Source organism: Ursus maritimus, unplaced genomic scaffold (genome assembly GCF_017311325.1).
Source record: "Ursus maritimus isolate PB19 unplaced genomic scaffold, ASM1731132v1 scaffold_23, whole genome shotgun sequence".
Taxonomy (NCBI): Eukaryota; Metazoa; Chordata; class Mammalia; order Carnivora; family Ursidae; genus Ursus; species Ursus maritimus.
In genome coordinates this window covers 6,142,557-6,161,296 of record NW_024424786.1, presented here as the reverse complement: position 1 = coordinate 6,161,296, position 18,740 = coordinate 6,142,557, and the positions used below count along the sequence as shown (strand labels likewise).

The 18,740-nt window shown below is 56.9% G+C and overlaps 2 protein-coding genes across 6 annotated transcripts in view; both read left to right on the top strand.

Annotated features, from left to right (window-relative positions):
* Positions 1-7,732, top strand: part of ABCC8 (ATP binding cassette subfamily C member 8) — a 73,261-nt gene extending 65,529 nt beyond the window's left edge. For all 5 annotated transcript variants that reach the window (XM_040638869.1, XM_040638868.1, XM_040638866.1 and 2 more), the window contains exons 30-39: positions 2,110-2,212; positions 2,736-2,849; positions 3,179-3,299; positions 3,395-3,525; positions 4,461-4,539; positions 4,750-4,858; positions 5,275-5,378; positions 6,165-6,298; positions 6,971-7,033; positions 7,544-7,732. In XM_040638869.1, the coding sequence (XP_040494803.1) occupies positions 2,110-2,212; positions 2,736-2,849; positions 3,179-3,299; positions 3,395-3,525; positions 4,461-4,539; positions 4,750-4,858; positions 5,275-5,378; positions 6,165-6,298; positions 6,971-7,033; positions 7,544-7,681 (1,096 nt within the window). In that variant the 3' untranslated portion in view covers positions 7,682-7,732. The remainder of the gene's footprint in view (positions 1-2,109; positions 2,213-2,735; positions 2,850-3,178; positions 3,300-3,394; positions 3,526-4,460; positions 4,540-4,749; positions 4,859-5,274; positions 5,379-6,164; positions 6,299-6,970; positions 7,034-7,543) is intronic.
* A 4,098-nt stretch (positions 7,733-11,830) lies between these two features.
* On the top strand, positions 11,831-14,675 carry KCNJ11 (potassium inwardly rectifying channel subfamily J member 11). The gene has a single exon (XM_008708921.2). It carries the CDS (start codon positions 12,001-12,003, stop codon positions 13,171-13,173), a length of 1,173 nt encoding a protein of 390 aa, XP_008707143.1. The 5' UTR covers positions 11,831-12,000; the 3' UTR covers positions 13,174-14,675.
* The last annotated feature ends 4,065 nt before the right edge of the window (positions 14,676-18,740 follow it).

Below are 18,740 nucleotides of genomic sequence, written 5' to 3'. Positions count from 1 at the left end.
TGTGTTTAATTCCTTGGCTCTTGTGCAGCAGCCGGCCCTGTTGAGAGCTAACTAGCATTTCCTGATCGCGCCCCTAACACGTGCCAGGCACTGTGCTAAGTGCTGTGTGTTTATTATTCATTTAATGCTCATGAGAGCCCCGTGACATAGACCCGAGCAGCCCCTTTCAACAGATAAGGCTGAGTCACCAACCGGAGGTCACACACGTGGTGTGGGCAGAGCCAGGGCTGGGCTTGGAACCCAGGCCTGTGGGACCTTCTGGTTTCTCTAGGAGGCCCTGCCTTTTCCCAGAAAAGTTTCAGGCGTACCCCAGCCCCAGACTCAGTGGTGGGCTCAGAGGCGGTCTCAGCCCAGGTGGGAACTATTACTGGCCCATTTTACTAACGCGGAAACTGAGTCTCAGTCCTGACACACAGCCAGGAAGTAAGAACGTGGGTCTGCGTGGCCCCACGCTGGGGCTCTCCACATCCCTCACGCTGACCCACGCCTATCCCAGAAGCCGCAGCCCCCACACACCCTCATGCACACCCACCTCTCAGGCTCTCCTCTCACACACACGAGCACAAGCAGGTAGACACCTTCAGCCCACAGTTGGTCACACCCTTCAGACTTCGGAACACACACTCGCCTCAGCCACACCATCCACCGACACACCGCCACCGTGGCTGTGCGATCGTACGCTCTCTCACACCTCAGAGACTCACTCTGCTCTCCTCAGACACGTGGGTCAGGCACAGCCCCTCCACCCGGAAATAAAACAGAACAAACACCTTCCAAGAGTGAAAAGCAAATGCCCAGTAAGACTTGTTCTGAGTCCTCTGAGTCCCCAGTTGTTTCCCTGAGACCAATGCTAAGACGGCTTCGGCTTCCATTTGTTCCTTTGCTCATCATGAAACAAGCGCTCCGCCCCCTCCTCTGGGCCTGGCCAAGCCAGCCTGGTGTGGGGAGGTGGCTAGGGTGAGAGATGCCAGGAGCCCAGGCTGCTCAGAGAGAAAAAGCAGGTCCATTCAAAGTAGCGCAAGGAGAACATGATGAGGACACAAGAGAAGGAAAGAAGCGTCCAGAGTTCCTTCCTTGTACAGAGAGATCCCATCCACCTTAGAGGGTCAGGGAAGGTTCCATTTGTTCATTCAGCAAGTATTTATTGACAGTGCCAGGTGCCAGGGATGCCCTGGTGAACAAAAAGCCATGGGTTCCATTCTCATAGAGTTTACAGTCTCGTGAGGGAGATAAGCAGCTAGAGAAATGAACATATGAGCAGAGGTTATGAAGCATACAGGCTGCAGAGATGGGGAACAATAGGCCGGGAAAGGCCACCCTGAAGAGGTGTCATTTGAGGTGAAGCCTGAAGGCTGAGATGAGTCAGCCTGGTGAAGAGCAGAGGAGAAGGCATTCCAGGCATGTACAAAGGCCCTGGGGTGGGAAAGACCTTGGTATTGTCACAAAACTGAGAAAGGGCAAGTAATAAATTATTGTAATTTCTGTGGCTGCGAGGCAGTGAGCAAGGGAATTTGTGGCATGGAAGGAGGCTAGGATGGCAGGAGCCAGCTCACGCAGGCTCCTGGCAAGGAGGGGCTTCTTCAGCCTCAAAACCGTTGATAGTCTAAGCAGGAGAGAGATGGGATGTAATTTGTGATTTACAAAAATTATGCCGGCCGCTGTGAGCAGAGCAGGCTGTGGGGAGAGAGCAGGTAGACCTGTGGGGCAGCTGGCACAGTGGCCCCGGTGAGTTTGTGGTGGGCAGCAAGCAGGAGAGAGGCAGGCAGAAGCAAGAGCTATTTTACAAGTGGAAATAGGAGGTCTTGTAGAGGGAGTGTGTGTGAATCCAGGTGATTCCTCGGTTTCTGGCCTGAGCATCTAGTAGGGCAGAAGTGCACGTCACTGTAACAGGGGGCCCTGGAGAGAAGAACAGGTCCTGCGGTGAAAGCAGGAGTTTGAAGGAGGTGAGAGTCTGGACAAGTTTGAATAAACAGCAAGGAGCTGGGAGAGCAGTCAGAGAGGAATGGCGTACACAACGTCAGACACGGCATGTTTACTGGCTGCTTCTCCGTAAGTAAGGAGGGCCTGGGGGCCATGTGGACCCTCAGACCCTCCCCACCCTCCCTGCAGGTATGAGGCTAGGTTCCAGCAGAAGCTCCTTGAATACACGGACTCCAACAACATTGCCTCCCTCTTCCTCACGGCCGCCAACAGATGGCTAGAAGTCCGCATGGCAAGTGCACCCACCCGCCCCCCGGACCCCGAGACAAGGGCTTCTGATAGGGGTGTGGAGCCAGAGCAAGGGTCAAACGCGGACCGGAGGGTAGGGAGAGGGGATGGAATAGCAGCTTGTGTGTGCACACAGGGCGGGCGCCGAGCCCTCCTACTGCCCCAGCCCAGGCGGCCCTCCTGGTGTCTGACCTGAGCCTCCTCTTCCCCATCTCCACCGGGGGGCTCGTGCACCTGAGGTGTGCTTCACTGCGACGAGGGTGTGTCTGAAGTGGGCCGTCTGGTGAGGCAGGCACGTTCAGGCCTGCACAGATGGCTGGGGGTGGGGGAGCAGCAGAAGCTCTGTGCACACGTTGTCTCCTGGGGCTCCGGCCTTCAAGGCCTCCCGCGTGTCTGATGACGTGTGGGCGTGTTGCTGGAGTAGAGTCTCTGCTGAGCTGCTCCCTGCCCTAAAGGGAGTGAGGTGGGTGGGAGGGGCACTGTGGCTTTGACCCCCGAGGGCCCCCACGGCTCGCCTCCCTCCGCAGGAGTACATCGGTGCCTGCGTGGTCCTCATCGCCGCCGTGACCTCCATCTCCAACTCCCTGCACAGGGAGCTCTCTGCCGGCCTGGTGGGCCTGGGCCTCACCTACGCCCTAATGGTGAGTGGCCGCAGACTGGGGCAGCGGAGGGCTCAGATATCAGCACGCGGGGAATCTCAGGCGCCTTCCCCACCTGAGACACCCTCCAGGCCCTACCCCAAGCTACCTGAGTCTGAGGCAGGAGGGACCATGAGGGAGGAGGGCTCACCCAGGGCCGGGGTCCCGGACAGGTGGTGGGTAAGGATCCGCATTCATCGTAACCCTCCCCTGCCTCCAGGGGGGCACCCCCTGAATAGCCAGCAGAAGACATGGAGGGCCCCTGGCCCCTCAGCGGTAAGAAGAGCCGTCCCGGTGGCCGGGGTGGCACCAAGTGCTCCGACTCCCCGCAGGTCTCCAACTACCTCAACTGGATGGTGAGGAACCTGGCGGACATGGAGATCCAGCTGGGGGCTGTGAAGCGCATCCACGGGCTCCTGAAAACCGAAGCGGAGAGCTACGAGGGGCTGCTGGGTGAGAGGCCCGGACGAGGGCGCATGGGTGGGGGGGCCCTCCCGGATACCGGCTGCAGCCTGTATCTGCTGGCTGAGCCCCGGTCTGGCCCCCAGCCCCCTCGCTCATCCCGAAGAACTGGCCCGACCAAGGGAAGATCCAGATCCAGAACCTAAGTGTCCGCTATGACAGCTCCCTGAAGCCGGTGCTGAAGCACGTCAACGCCCTCATCTCCCCAGGACAGAAGGTCAGTGGGCCGGACAGCCTCACACAGTCAGCTCGCGGCCCCCGGGCCTCCTAGGGCTTCCGCCTAATCAGACCCCCCAGTCGCTGGCCTTGGGCCCCTCACACGGACAAGGCTCAGCCCACCTCTCCCCCACTCCGTCTTCCCTGCTCCTTCTGCTGCCCTCACTCACCCACCAGGAGATGGACCCCCCAGACTCCCTGGCTGAGAGGGCTTTTGTCAGGGCCCCTCTGCAAATGGTCAAGGGCTCCCCCACGGCACTGCCCCCTGAGCTTCAGAGCAGGTCCTCGGGACAGAGAGCGAGGCCACGTTTGTCCTGGGGAGGGAGCCCCTGCCTGGCACTCTGACCCAACTCTCTGATTGATTCCCTCCTCACGCCCCCTCTGCTCTGACACTGCCCCCCTCCTTCTGTCTCTTTGTCTCTGTCTCTCTGTCTTTGTGGCCGTCTGTCTCACTCTCTGTCCCTGCCTCTGGCTCCTCCCATCTGTCCCTACCTCTCTCGTCCTTCTGTGTCACCATCTCGGTCTTTGTACGGGTCCCTTATTGTCCTTTCGATTGGTACCCATGGTCGGGAAGCAGTGGGGTCAGAGATGATCCAGTTTACGGTGGGCACACATATTCACCCCTGCAAACCTCACTGAGCCACCCCAGACCCTCCTACCGTGCCCACGCGCACGGACTATGCACCGGTGCCCCCAGCTCCCCCACAGCCCCGTCCCAGGCACAGCAAGGCCTACACCCAGGCCCAAGAAATGGACATCTACACCCTGCACTTGCCTGTGGGTCCCTGTGGGAGGTCCCTCCAGACCCACTGCAGGAAGCAAGCCCAAATAGAAGCTGGTCAGGAAGCCAGGACAAAAGAGCTGCTGTGACCTCCAATGCCTGCACAGCCCAGAAGCTCCCCCAGGGACTCACGGTGTACGTGCTCCTCTCTCCAGATTGGGATCTGTGGCCGCACAGGCAGTGGGAAGTCCTCCTTCTCTCTCGCCTTCTTCCGCATGGTGGACATGTTCGAAGGTGAGTGGTGACAGGCGCCCCACGTGTACCCACAGCCACCAGAGGGGACCTCAGTCCCAGTGTCTGGTCAGATGTCATAGGAGGCCCAGCAATCACTGCCTCCCCCTGCATCCTCGTGGGACCCACGTTCCCAGGCTGAACCTGTCCCCGGCACCACCAGCTCCCCCCACTCCTTCGTGCCCCCCCCCCCGTGACGTTGTCTCCACGCAGGGCGCATCATCATCGACGGCATTGACATCGCCAAACTGCCGCTGCACACCCTGCGCTCGCGCCTCTCCATCATCCTGCAGGACCCTGTCCTCTTCAGCGGCACCATCCGGTGAGCCCCACCACTCCCGCAGGCCCCCCAACCAGTCCCAGGCCCGCGCCCTGGGGCTGGAGCGTGAGGAGGGGAGGGGTGGGCGAGGCCCGGAGTGCTCAGCTGGGTACCCCTCCCCAGGCAGGCAGCCCTGTTCCGGCTCCCGGCACTATGGGCTGGCCCGGTCCCTCACACTTCCCCCGCGTGCCATTCTCTCTCCTGGGAGGCCCGGGCAGGTGCTGGTAGAGGTAGCCCCCCAGTGCTGGGGCTGCTTTCCTCCACCCGCTCACCGGCCTGCTGCCCCCTTCCAGCCAGGCCCCCCGAGGCAGCAGTTCTCACTCACTGCTCCCTTCCCCAGCCTCAGCCTCTGCCAGTCCCCGGGCATGAGCCGGGACCCTGCTTCCCTCCCTAAGGGGGCTTTCTGTGGCACCCCGCAGGTTTAACCTGGACCCGGAGAAGAAGTGCTCTGACAGCACGCTGTGGGAGGCCCTGGAGATAGCCCAGCTGAAGCTGGTGGTGAAGGCGCTGCCCGGAGGCCTGGGTAACCGCTCCCGCGGGAGCAGCGGGCCGGCGGCGGCGCTCAAGGCCGTCCGCGGGGGCTTGAGGGAACACGCCCACCCGTGTCCGACGTTTGCCCGGGGTTTGGTCCAGGGTCTGGCAGGACCCCAGAGACCATTCCGTGTACCCGTTTACCTTACGGGAGCTCAGAGAGGTCAAGTGAGTTGTCCCAGGCCTCACGACTGGTCAATTCAGGGGCTAGCTCCTCCCGAGGGATCCGGGGGGGCCAGCAGGAGTCACCGTGAGACTTGGCTTACAAGTCCGTCATCCCACGCAGTGTATTCGGCCCTGCCCACCCCGGCCACCAGCCTGCCCAGCTCTGCCCCGAGGAAGGAGAGGACAGAGGGGAAAATCACAGGCACGGGTCACCCCTCCAGGGTGCAGGGAAGACACTGCCCCCCACCCCAGAGGGCAGGGAGCCTTGGTGGTATTGGCTACTGCCCCCAGGGCATGGGGGCCGGCCAAGACTTGGCTTCAGAGACTGGCCCCGCCAGTGCCCCCGCACATCCAGCACATGCACACTCGTGCACGCTCCCCCTCCCGGCATGGCCCGGGGCCGCGGCAGCGCACCCCTGCGGGGTAACTCATGCGATGGCACGTGTGTGGTCGGGTACGGTGCAGCGGCCCTGCACACCCGCGCCTCATGACACACCCCTGCGTATCTGCCCCTGTGCATGCATTTCCTAACACCCCCGAAGCCATGCTATCCCCTGAACTCCCACTGCCAGCCTGACTCAGCCCTGCTCCTCGTCCCCGGGGCTGTTTTCAGATGCCATCATCACGGAAGGTGGGGAGAATTTCAGCCAGGGCCAGAGGCAACTGTTCTGCCTGGCTCGGGCCTTCGTGAGGAAGACCAGCATCTTCATCATGGACGAAGCCACGGCCTCCATCGACATGGCCACGGTCGGTCCAGAGCATAGCCGTGGGGGCGGGGGGTCTTGAAGAGGGTTGTCATGGGGTATTAGGGTGAAATTTGCACAAAGTGGTCCCGAAGCTCAAGTTGTCTTTAACACAAGGGCCATTTGTGGCAGAAAAAGCAAAGGGCTGGGGGGACCCTGACTACAGCTAGCCTCAGGGCATGTTTTTTTTAAGATTTTATTTATTTATTTGACAGAAGCACAGCCAGAGAGGGAACCCAAGCAGGGGGAGTGGGAGAGGGAGAAGCAGGCTCCCCGCTGGGCAGGGAGACTGATGTGGGACTCGATCCCAGGACCCCGGGATCATGACCTGAGCTGAAGGCAGACGCTTAACCAACTTTTATAGCACACACACACACAAGCTGCACACAGACCCACAGAGACTTCACACTCATCACCCGCCACACAGCACAGCCAGACACACTCACAGCGCACACACATTGCACAGACCCGAGCGCCCAACAGGCTGAGCCGAGCCCCTGAATGCTAGAACTTGGTTGGTCCTGTGGGGACAAGGACCAGGCAGACAGAAGGAGGGGTGGGCTAGTGTTGGGGTCACATGGGAGCCGGACCGCAGACCTGGGCCCACGTCTCCAAAGCCAGGCCAGACCCCACCCACTAGGCCGATGAGCCAACCGCTGCTCCTCCCACCTGGCAGGAAAACATCCTCCAGAAGGTGGTGATGACGGCCTTCGCTGACCGCACTGTGGTCACCATCGCGGTAAGGGGCCCCTTGTTGGAGTGCGGGGGACAGCCGGAGAGAGGGCTGGCCTCCTGAAGCTGCCCTCAGAGGGCAGCCACTGCGCTCACCTGGGCCTGGTAATCAGGAGAGGCGCCTGGAGCCACGATGCAGAGACTGGAGGGCTTGCAGGGAACCTGGACCGCAGGACGTGGGGTGTGGAAGGACTTACACCCGCACTTCCCTCAGATCCCCCTCTCCATCTGCAGATTCCAGGGCCCGCCCCTGTCCTAAGGCCCCAGGAGCTAGGCTAGAGTACTGTCTCCATAGTGGGGGTTGGGCTGTGAGGTGATCTCTGAGTCTTGGAGCCCAGAGGTGAGGGCAGAGCTGAGACTTGGTGAGGGGAGAGGGCGTCATTAGTGGCTTGGGGTCACAGCCACCCCAGAGATGGGACATTCCATTCACAGGCCTCCTCCTCCGAACTGCAGGAGGGACCCCCTCAGCTGCCCCTCCCTCCCCCCACCACCCTGACAGCCCTCTCCTGCCCCCCAGCACCGCGTGCACACCATCCTGAGTGCAGACCTGGTGATTGTCCTGAAACGTGGCGCCATCCTTGAGTTCGACAAGCCAGAGAAGCTGCTCAGCCGGAAGGACAGCGTCTTCGCCTCCTTTGTCCGTGCGGACAAGTGACCGCCGGAGCCCAAGTGCCACCCCACACCCTCCCCTGCCCCCGCCTCCCGCCTGGGCTTTCTAACTGTAAATCACTTGTAAATAAAGAGATTGGTTGTTTCCTACTGGAGGCCTCTCAGGTCTGGTGGGCAGGGCCTGGGGTGGCCTGTGGGTCCGACGGAGCCAGGCTGTGTGGCATCAGGCAGAGCTGAGGCTGTGTGAGTGTGGCCAGAAGCGTGTCTCCTTATCTGTGAAGTGAGGTTTGTATTAGTCTGCTTGGGTGGCCGTAACAAAATAGCGGACTAGGAGACTTAAACAGAAATGTTTTCTGACAGTTCTGGAGCCTGGAAGTCCAAGATCAAAGTGTCAGAGCTTTGGTTTCTCCTAAGGACCTAATTACCTCTTCACAGGCCTTATCTCCAAATACCGTCACACTGCATGGCTTCCACATGGGCGTTTAGGGTTTTAACAAATGGACTGGCGCGGGCGGGGACGACACAATTGGGTCCATAACAAGGGTTATCGCATTTTTGTGATTATCTCATTAGACAAAGTAGTCCCTTTCCTTCTCACTTTATTTCTTGGATTAAAATTGTGGTGTACCTGGGATTAGTACCATTTCCATGACAAATGACAGGACACCAACTCAAAGGGGCTTAAACAAAAACTGGAATTCATTGCCCTTTGTGATGGAGAAGGCCAGGAGGTATACTGCTTCAAGCATGGCTGGACCCAGGCGTCTGACTGCAGGGATGTGTTTCCATTTCTGGGTTCCATCTTCCTCTCCCTCTCTGATGACAAGTGGTCACTAGCACCTCCAGCTTGTACCCTACCCCTCTGAAAAAGAGATGATTTTTCCCAATAGTCCCAGCAAAAGTCTTGGGAGCAAATCTCAATGGACCAAGTTAGATCATACCCGTACCTCTAGCCAATCATTGGGTCAGAGGACTGGAACACACTGACTGGCTAGGCCCGGATCACATGTTCCCATCCGTGTCCCCCATGGAGAGGCATTCAGAATGGGAGAAGGTGGTCCTTCAGAGGGAAGCACAGTGCATATACCACAAGTCAGCCAGGTGGTGGCTGGAGATGCTGAGGCCACACTCTGGGGAGACCAAAACAACGGATGTCCTCAGAGTCTATCAGCATCGTGCAACAGGAGTGCACACCTCCCCCAGCCCAGAAATGGCAGGTGCTCATTTCCATATCACGTTATTATCATTTACATGTTGACTTCAGTACTGTCTATCCCAGCTCTGGGGTGCAGACCCAGGAGTCTTGGGCCTGTGTCCCTTTTGGTTGCAATGGGGTCAGAGCAATGTAAGGAAAACCCACCGGTCCCTGGAGAGAGGCCTAACACAGACCTTTTGGATCAGGAAGTGAGAGCTCTGTAAGGCCTGGCAGGCTGCCTGGGGGAGGCAAGATGGGAGTTGGGCATGAGATGGGTGGAAATTGGACAGGCAGACTTAGATAAAATGGCCCATGGGGCAGAGGGTGGGGGCATAAGATCATAGAGCCTTAAATGCCAGGACAAGGAATCTAGGATAAGCCTATGAACAAAAGGGAAGTGGAGAAGGCTTCCGAGTGAGAAAGGAACCTGACAAATGCGGTTTTGGGGGGAGATGAGCATGAGGAGGTAAGAATGGAGCAGGGCAGGAGGCTGAGCTCTTTGGGTAAGGGGCTCCCCCTCCTAGAAAGGGTGGAGCAGGTAATGGCTGAGGCCTCAGGGCCACACTGTGAGGCAGGGCCTTGCCTTTCCAGCTCTAAGATGCCTCTGGGGGCCTAGCAGCCCTCTCCACTGAGGGGCCTCCCAAGAGTAGAGCCTGGGAAGGGAGAAGATTCCCAACCCCACTGCCACCTCGTGCCCACCACACCCCAAGGGATTGAAGGGAGGTAGCAGGGTTCATACTGAAGTCTTGCAGGGATGCCCAAGGCCATTCTGGCCCAAACCCCGCTAGAGTATCCCTGATGGCCTGCCGACTCTGGCTTGGATACTCCAAAGACATGGGTCATCTCTGGTTATTAGAACTGACTCTTCCATACGTGAAATCTCTTCCACTCAGTGTCTGTACTGGTTCTATACTTTGGGCCACATAAAACTATTAGTCCATCCCCCCTGGACTCCTGGGGTTTCTGCAATAGTGCCCAAACTCCCTAGGGGGCTCTCTGAGGCTCTTTTTCTGGTGACTGAACAGATGTAGTTGACTCAAAGGTTTCCTGTGTAACCCTGTCTCCTTGAGCTCCCCCACTGTGATCATCATGTTCTCCCCTCCCCACTCTAGGCACTGCATCTCTGTTAATATAGCCCAAGCTCACACTTACCCTGAGTAACAGTGTAGACTCTGCCTGCAGGTGAGTATGAGACAGAAAGGAAAGCTCAATATGAAAATCACAGTCTGCCCCACTGTGACCCATATCCCCACTGCCCCCATCTTGGGGCTCTGCCTCAGGCCCACACTCCAACAAATGCACACACACGGGTCAGGGCTACATAAAGATCTGAGCCCCAGAGAGGGGGTGGGGCCGCTACTGTCCCAACAACAGAGACCTAGCAGGCTTCCTCTCCCTGCTGAGAACTGGAGGGCCCCATTAGAGGCCCAAGCCACAGGGCATGGGCTGCAGACTGATGCCTGCAGTAGAAGCACCACTCATGTTCAGGTCAAGAGCTTAAGTCCCCCAGTTCCCAAGCCAACCCTAATACAGCCCCTCGGACCCGCGTCCATTCCATTTATTACCTAAGGTATAAGAGCCCAGGCTGCGGGTGTAAGGAGGTGTACAGCAAGCGTCCGTAGTTCCAACTCTCTTTAAAATACAAGGGTGTCGTTGTGGGATGATTAAGAAGGAACCACCCAGGCTTCTGGGCTGGTGTGAAACCGTGCTCCCACACCTGCTAGTAAGGTCCATTATTTTCTGGGGAGGGAGTCCGTGGCTTTCGTCAAATTCTGGGAGAATCCACGACTCAGAAAAGATTAAGGGCATCCCCAAAGAGAAGAAGCAGTCACTTGAGGAATCCTCAGGAATCCTCTTGCAGTCACCAGTTTGGTGACGCATCTCCTCAGAGCCTCCCCTCGCTGGGAACCCGCAAAGCCCAAGGCTGCAGGAGAGGTGGATACTGGCCCAGCTGAGAAGGGGAAAATTGGAGGAGGAAAGTCAAGGCAACAGGGGCTGCAGTCCTGACTGAAAGGGCGGGTGGCGACTCCCCTCACTGTCCCCGAGTGGGCAGGAGGAACCTCTTTTGGTCCATCCGATTGGGCAAACCCCCAAGGCCAGACTGAATCTGGAACAGGAAGGCGGGGCGTGGGGCGGGTGTGAATGGCGAGGGGCGGGGCTTGAGCGCGTGCCCGCCCCCCCTCCGGCTCAGGAATAGGTCGGGCTCCCCCTGGCGGCTCCGGGTCCCCACTCCATTCCTCTGGCGCCCTCGCCCTCAATCTTCTGCCCCCACCCAGCGCAGGTCGGTCTCAGCGGACCAACGGACAGACGGACGGACGGACGGACGAGAGGACGACCCGCTGGGACGCCCCGGCAGCAGGAGGGGCGGGGAGGCGACGGCTGCGGCTTGAGGAGCAGAAGCAGGTGCCGCGGCGACGAGCGGGCGGGGCAGGACGGAGCGGAGCGCCGGGCGGGGGCGCGGCGCCGGCTTGCGTGGGCCGGCTGGGAGCCGAGAGGCCGCGACTGTGAGTGAGCCCGGCCAGGTTGCGCTGGGGGCGAGGGGACCTGGAGTGGAGTCGGGTCGGGTGGTGACTCTGGAGGGCGCACGGATCCCAAGGAGACAGAAAGGACGAGAGCTGGAGGAGGATCCTATCAGCCGCGGGGGCGCTACAGAGGGTAGGGTAGAAAAGGGGGCATACCTGGAGGCGAGACGGGGGGTCATCAGAATATGAAGCTGGAGCTTGGAAGGGGGGCCGGGAGCAGAAGTGAGTGAGGCAGGAGAAATGGCGGGGGTTGTGTGAGGTCTGGTGAGTTTTGTAAGATCCAGAAGTGTTAAGTTCCAAGGTAGAGGAGGTGGGTTGAGAAGGAGTCTTAGCGGGAGGCCCAGGGGAAGTCAACGGTGGAGGAGTGGAGCTGAGATCGAAAGCAAGCTGGGGAACAGGCGGGGTAGGAGGCTCATTAGGCGACGGGCAGGTGGGCTGAGGTGTGAGGCTGGTTTAAAAAAGCAGGGGCCAGTTGGAGGTGAGGATGAGTCTGGTTGGGGAGGCATCTCTGAAGTGAGGCCAGCACAGACTGAGGACGGTCCCAGAGTGGAAGGGTTCCCCGGGGAGGAAACTCCACAGTGAGGCCCAAGGCTTGGTCAGGGGGGCGCCCCCCATGGGGGAAGCCTCTCCCTGGTGGTTGCTGGAGCCATGCTGTCCCGAAAAGGCATCATCCCTGAGGAGTATGTGCTGACACGGCTAGCAGAGGACCCCGCGGAGCCCCGATACCGAGCCCGAGAGCGGAGGGCCCGCTTCGTGTCCAAGAATGGCAATTGCAACGTAGCGCACAAGAACATCCGGGAGCAGGGCCGATTCCTGCAGGACGTATTCACCACGCTGGTGGACCTCAAGTGGCCACACACGCTGCTTATCTTTACCATGTCCTTCCTGTGCAGCTGGCTGCTCTTTGCCATGGTCTGGTGGCTCATCGCCTTCGCTCACGGTGACCTGGCCCCTGGCGAGGGCACTGCTGTGCCCTGTGTCACCAGCATCCACTCTTTTTCATCTGCCTTCCTTTTCTCCATTGAGGTCCAGGTGACCATCGGCTTTGGCGGGCGCATGGTGACCGAGGAGTGCCCGCTGGCCGTTTTGGTCCTCATTGTGCAGAACATCGTGGGGCTCATGATCAACGCCATCATGCTGGGCTGCATCTTCATGAAGACCGCCCAGGCCCACCGGCGGGCCGAGACCCTCATCTTCAGCAAGCACGCTGTCATCGCGGTGCGCCACGGCCGCCTGTGCTTCATGCTGCGCGTGGGTGACCTCCGCAAAAGCATGATCATCAGCGCCACCATCCACATGCAGGTGGTGCGCAAGACCACCAGCCCCGAGGGCGAGGTGGTGCCGCTCCACCAGGTGGACATCCCCATGGAGAACGGCGTGGGGGGCAACAGCATCTTCCTGGTGGCCCCTCTCATCATCTACCACGTCATCGATGCCAACAGTCCCCTCTATGACCTGGCGCCCAGTGACCTGCATCACCACCAAGACCTCGAGATCATCGTCATTCTGGAAGGCGTGGTGGAAACCACGGGCATCACCACCCAGGCCCGCACCTCCTACTTGGCCGACGAGATCCTCTGGGGCCAGCGCTTTGTACCCATTGTGGCCGAGGAGGATGGCCGCTACTCCGTGGACTACTCCAAATTTGGCAACACCATCAAAGTGCCCACGCCGCTCTGCACGGCCCGCCAGCTTGATGAGGACCGCAGCCTGCTGGACGCCCTGACCCTCGCCTCGGCCCGTGGCCCCCTGCGCAAGCGCAGTGTGGCTGTGGCCAAGGCCAAACCCAAGTTTAGCATCTCTCCGGATTCCCTGTCCTGAGCCATGGTCCCTTGGGCCCCCACGCTGCTTGTGTGCACGGGGGCAGTGTGGTATGGTATGTAGAGTGGACATGGTGTGGGCCCCTTGGCCGGGCCGGGACCTGGTGTGACGCTGGGCCCTCTTCAGCTCAGCCTCCCCTCCTGCTGTTAGCCCATGGTGCTACAGGGCACTTGTCACTACTCTATTTCTGGCCTCAGCAGGAGCCTGTACTGGGTTATTTTTGTCTCTGCCCCTCCCAGCCCCAGCTCAGGACTGGCTCACCTCCCTACCCACCCACCCCCAGGCTGGGGAAGCTGTGGGAAGTGTTGGACCCTAAAGTTGGGTCTCCTGCCAGCTCTGCATCCCCGTGATCAATTGACCACAAGCTGGGCAGGTGGCTGGGGAACAGTCCCAGGTGGGCAACCTGCTACTCTGTTTCGGTGGCCCCAACAGATGACCGGCCACTCTTGGTCCCTGAAGAAGTGATGGCCTACTGGGTGGGCCCTGCCAGCTGGGGAGGGCAGTCAATGAAGGAGCGTATTCCAGCTGGAGGATTAGAGGTAGTGGAACCGACACAGACAGGGACAGGCTGAGTCTGCTAGGACTCTCCTCCCTAGGGCAGACTCAGGCACGGAGGAAGTGGTGTGAGGACACGCAGCTATGCTGAGCCCTGGTCAGGCACAGGAAAGAGGAGCTGGGCCCCTGGGCCCCCGCCCCGTGCCCTTACACCAAGGCTTCTCTGGGGAGGGGCTGCTGTGCCTGCCTGCTCCCATTCCGTCCCTGCCCCGGGAGGCTGGGACGGGCTCGGGCAGACATCGGTGTGCCAAGCAGAAAGAGGCTGAGGAGAGGGGGGCCTGGGCCTACCATACAGATTGAACTCTGGCTCTGGCTCCCCACCAGTGGCTGGCCAGAGGGTGTCCGTGGAGGGTCTTTGGGTCGCTAGAAAAGGAGGTGTTGGAAAGCTCATGATGGTGGGGGTGAGCAAGGCCCTTAGTCCCCACGGGCTTGACTGCAGGCGGGGCTCCTGGAGCCGTGCTGCGCATACCTGCCCGGGATGCTGCCTTCTCTGTTGTCCCTAAAACCTCCCTAAACGCTGGGCAGTTCTTGCGGGGGAGGGAGGGGGCACACTGGCGGACAGGGAGGGCAGGGGCCGGCCCACATTCCAAAGGTGCCACAGATCCTAGCCAGGCGGCCAGGAAAAGGACCTGGGGCCGACCCTGATCACCCGGTTCAGGAGACTTTCACCTTTCTGCCTCAGGCAGCCCAGCCCTGCCAGCCCGTCTGACCATCTCAGTTTTGGGGCACCTACCAGGCTTATAGCCCTGGGCCTGGCCTCCACTCCGGGGATCTGCTGGAAGGCTGGGGTGGTCAGGGAAGGGGTGGGGCCATCAGATGCATTAGTGTACAGGATACTGCAAGTTTGGTTCCAGACCACCGCAACAAAACAAATAGTGCGATAAAGAGAGTCAAATGAATATTTTTTGGTTTCCCACCGCATATAAAAGTTATGTTTACACTATACTGTAGTCTGTTCGGTGTGCAATAGCATTACGTCTAAAAAAACAATGTACATACCTTAATTAAAAAATACTTTATTGCTAAAAAGTGCTAACCATCATCTGAGCTTTCAGTGAGTGGTAATCTTTTTGCTGGAGGGTCTTGCCTCAATGTTGAGGGCTGCTGACTGATTGGGGTGGTGGCTGCTGGAGGTTGGGGGGGCTGTGGCAATTTTTAAAAAATTAGACATCAGTGAAGTTTACCACATCAATTGCCTCTTCCTTACACGAATGAAAGAGATTGTGACATCCCCAAGTCTGTGGCTCCTTGAGGTCAGAAACTGTATCTGATTCAGCACTGTGTCTGACACTAAGTACGTGCTGAAAGAATGAATGAACGATGCATAGTACATAGGACAACAAGCCAGCATCACTGGTGCTGTTGGAGGCCTGCAGTGGGCTTTAGCTGGATCAGTGAGAGCTTGTCCTGGGCTACTCCGGAGGTAGGGCTGAAGAGCCAGGAAGCTGCTGCTGCTGGTCCAGGCTCTAAGCTCCCCCTTCCTGCACCCACACAGCCCCCCAACATTGACCAGTTTGTGATACAGGAGCAGAGGGATGAGAAGCTACTCAGAGTCAGCCCGGAGTTCGGGGGACAGTGCCTGGCTCCTGGGACTCAGCTTGGCTGTCCTTAAGACCAGGAGAGGGGCCAGACTCATTAATGAGAAGCTGCTCAGCAGCACCATTCTTGGGACCCCATCCAAAGTAACCGTCCTCCATTCCCTCCACCTTAAATGGCTGGTGACAGCGAACCGACAGAACTGGGGGCTCAGCGCCACCTGCTGGCCACAAAGAAGACCTACTTGAGAGAAAACCAGGGCCACTGGTCCCAGTCTTTCCACTCCTAAGAGAGACCTCCTAGCCTTAAGGCTTAGCTCAGGGAGCAGCTGGAAAGTTCCAGGTATGGAGGGAGCTGCTGAGCTCAACAGGGAAGGGAATCCAAGCCACCGTCTAACTGTAGTGAAACTCAGTTGCTAGTCTGGAAAAACTAGCCCACTAGCCATACTGGAAAACTGCCAGGCCTGACGCCTATGGATTTGGTATCTCCTGCCAGTTACTGCAAGGCCCACATGTTACCCATGAAGGTGGCCCTCTGGCCTTTCTGCTGGAGAGGACACACCCAGCTTCCACAGGACCCACCTTCTCTCCCCATGTGGCATCCTTCCAGCTCCAGCCTAAACGTGAGATCCTCCCCAACATCCTTCCCTAAGGAGCTTGTGGTGAGGAGTAGAGTAGCCCCTGGCTCCCCCCAGCTCTCTGGGCTCACCTCTGAGGTCTCCCCAGTTTTAAGTATCAGACACCCTAAGACATGAATTCTGCATGTCAAAGTCATGTTGACCCCAGATCGGGGCAGGTCTAAAGCACAACAGATCTGTTCCAGCTTGAGAGCGGCTGGGAAAAGGCAGAGTGATGGGGTTAAAGTCAGAACTGGGTTCCAGGGAGTGGATTTGTTGCACTAGAACCTAGATTATTGGCATCCCCTCTGCCATGTCCACCTGCCTGGGGCATCGCGTACACCTTCACGGAAAGGGAAGAAGGTGCTACCTACACCCTCCCACTCTGGGAAGGCCCCACTCTGGACTGACATGAAAGGTAGGCTACCTAGACTGGCCAGCTTGGGTACAAGGAGTGCAAACTTCCACCTTTCCCCGATCTTGTGTCCTTCCGGGCACTGATACCAATGAGTGGAATGGGTGATTCGAAGTACTGTGCAACTATGCAATTTATTTCCTTCATTGGGAGAAGCAATGATGTACAAGAGTATGGGGCAACAGCACACAAAACCCTCTTCAGCTTTCATGAGTCACACGCCTGTACTTCATGAAAGTATCCTTCTTTGCAGCACGGTCTGTCCCACGCTCCTCCTCCCCAGACCGTCGGCACTCAAGGTGAAGCAACACAGACCAGGTAGCCCTGCCTCTGTGTACTCTCTGCTTCATTTGATCAATTCCAGTTTTTCTCATGATGCCATCATTGTTGGGGAAGGGGAGTTACTCCCGAGAGAAATAAATGCAATACAGTTCTGAGACTTTCATTTGTCATCAAATTCCTACTGTGTCCTTGATCTCCCATCCAGCTTGGAAGTAGAATGAAAATCATCCTATAATTCTGCCTCTTGTGTGCCTCTTCACGTCTCTGAAGGTCTGACCAGCATACTCATTTCTGAGCTTAGTAACTCCTTAATGCACTTTCTTTTTTCTGCATCATAGATTCCCTTCCAATCAATAATGTCCATCCTACAATCCCCCACATTTTACATCTAATGTTTTATCTTCCGATAAAAAGATCCCTTTTGTCATTTTCCCAATTTTATTTTTTCCTTATATTACTTTATTACTCTATTGTAATCTCTACAAAATCATTATTTCTTTTAAAATCTCAACTGCCTTACTTCTTTTTCCAAAGGGTGTCATTCTTTTTGAATCACTCTTTCAATGATTGTAGGTGGCTTTCGACTACCTCATTTGTTTCACAGTTCTAACTGTTGCCCTGTTCTTCCTTCCAGATCTCCACTTTATGAGATTCATTGTCTCCTCTAATGATAGGATATATTCTTGATAAAGGCACCAACTGAACCGATTTCGCAATCCCCAGTGCCGCCACTAGAGGCCACTCTAAATCACCCTCAGGTGGGAGCTCAGCTACTGGCTGTCCTCTCTCTCTCTCTCCAAGCGAGAGTCTTCCATGTCAGTTATGGCCATGAATGAGTTCACTGTGCCCCTCTCCACCACCGTGCCCCCAAACTGTTTTCAGGGTCATTACTTCAACTTTCAGTAGAGATGTGAACAGGGCTTGTCTACCCCACAAAGATCCTGTAATACAACGGCACATCCCCTGATAACTGCATTCAGAACCACACTGTACCTTTACCCATGCCTAACACCTGGCATGAAACTCCCCACAGCCCTGTCACCCTCTGTCCTGAATGAGATGCCTGCACACAGGTCCAGGTAGGAATAGCATCAGCCACCTTGGTTCAGTTACAGAAAATGAGGCAATGTCAAACATGCCAACCCACAGGTCCTCCCCTAAAAACAGACAAGAAGAGCAGAGTGAGCCTCTCCTCTAGACCTAAGGATCCAGCTCATCCTTCACACTCCAACCCCACCCTGGATCTTTGCTGGTAGTACGGCATATTGATTAACAATGCAAGCTCTACTCTTTACTAGCCATGAGATCCTAGACAAGTCACTCATCTCTCAAGAATAACTCAGACATTAAGTTAAAAGTGCAGCTGCGTACGTTTATTCTTCTATTAGCAGGTAGAGGTGGAACACAAGGAATTAAAGAGGTAGAATTTGTTTTGGTTTTCTTTAAGATTTTATATATTTACTTGACAGAGACAGCCAGCGAGAGAGGGAACACAAGCAGGGGGAGTGGGAGAGGAAGAAGCAGCCTCCCAGTGGAAGAGCCTGATCCGGGGCTCGATCCCAGAATGCCGGGATCACGCCCTGAGCCGAAGGCAGACGCCCAGCGACTGAGCCACCCAAGCGCCCCATAAGAAGTAGAATTTGAAATGGAGACGGGTCACAGTCTAGAAACAGTAAGTCTTACTTTGGGGGAGGGGTATAATTGACATACAGTATTATGTCAGTTTCAGGTGTACAACGTGATCTAATAATTATATATATTGCAAAATATCACCACAATAAGTCTAGTTAACATCTGTCACTATACATAGTTATAAAAATATTTTTTTCTTAAAAGTTTTTCTAAACTTTTTTGAGATTTACTCTTAGGAACTTTCAAATATGCATTACAGTATTTTTAGCTATAGGCACCATGGTGTACGTTACATCCTCATAATTTATTTTAAAACCAGAAGTTTGTACCTTTTGACCACCTTCACCCATTTCATCCACCCCACTCCGCCCCGGGCACCCACCATTGTGCTGTTATCTACAGGCTTGGGTTTTGATTTCGTTTTTAGATTCTACATGTGAGATCATACGGTATTTGTCTTTCTCTGTCTGATTTCATTTAGCACTATACCCTCAAGGTCTATCCATGTTGGTGCAAATGACAAAGTTTCAT

Coding starts and splice junctions, on each gene's coding strand:
- KCNJ11 (XM_008708921.2), top strand. CDS start 12,001: ATGCTGTCCCGAAAAGGCATCATCCCTGAGGAGTATGTGCTGACACGG.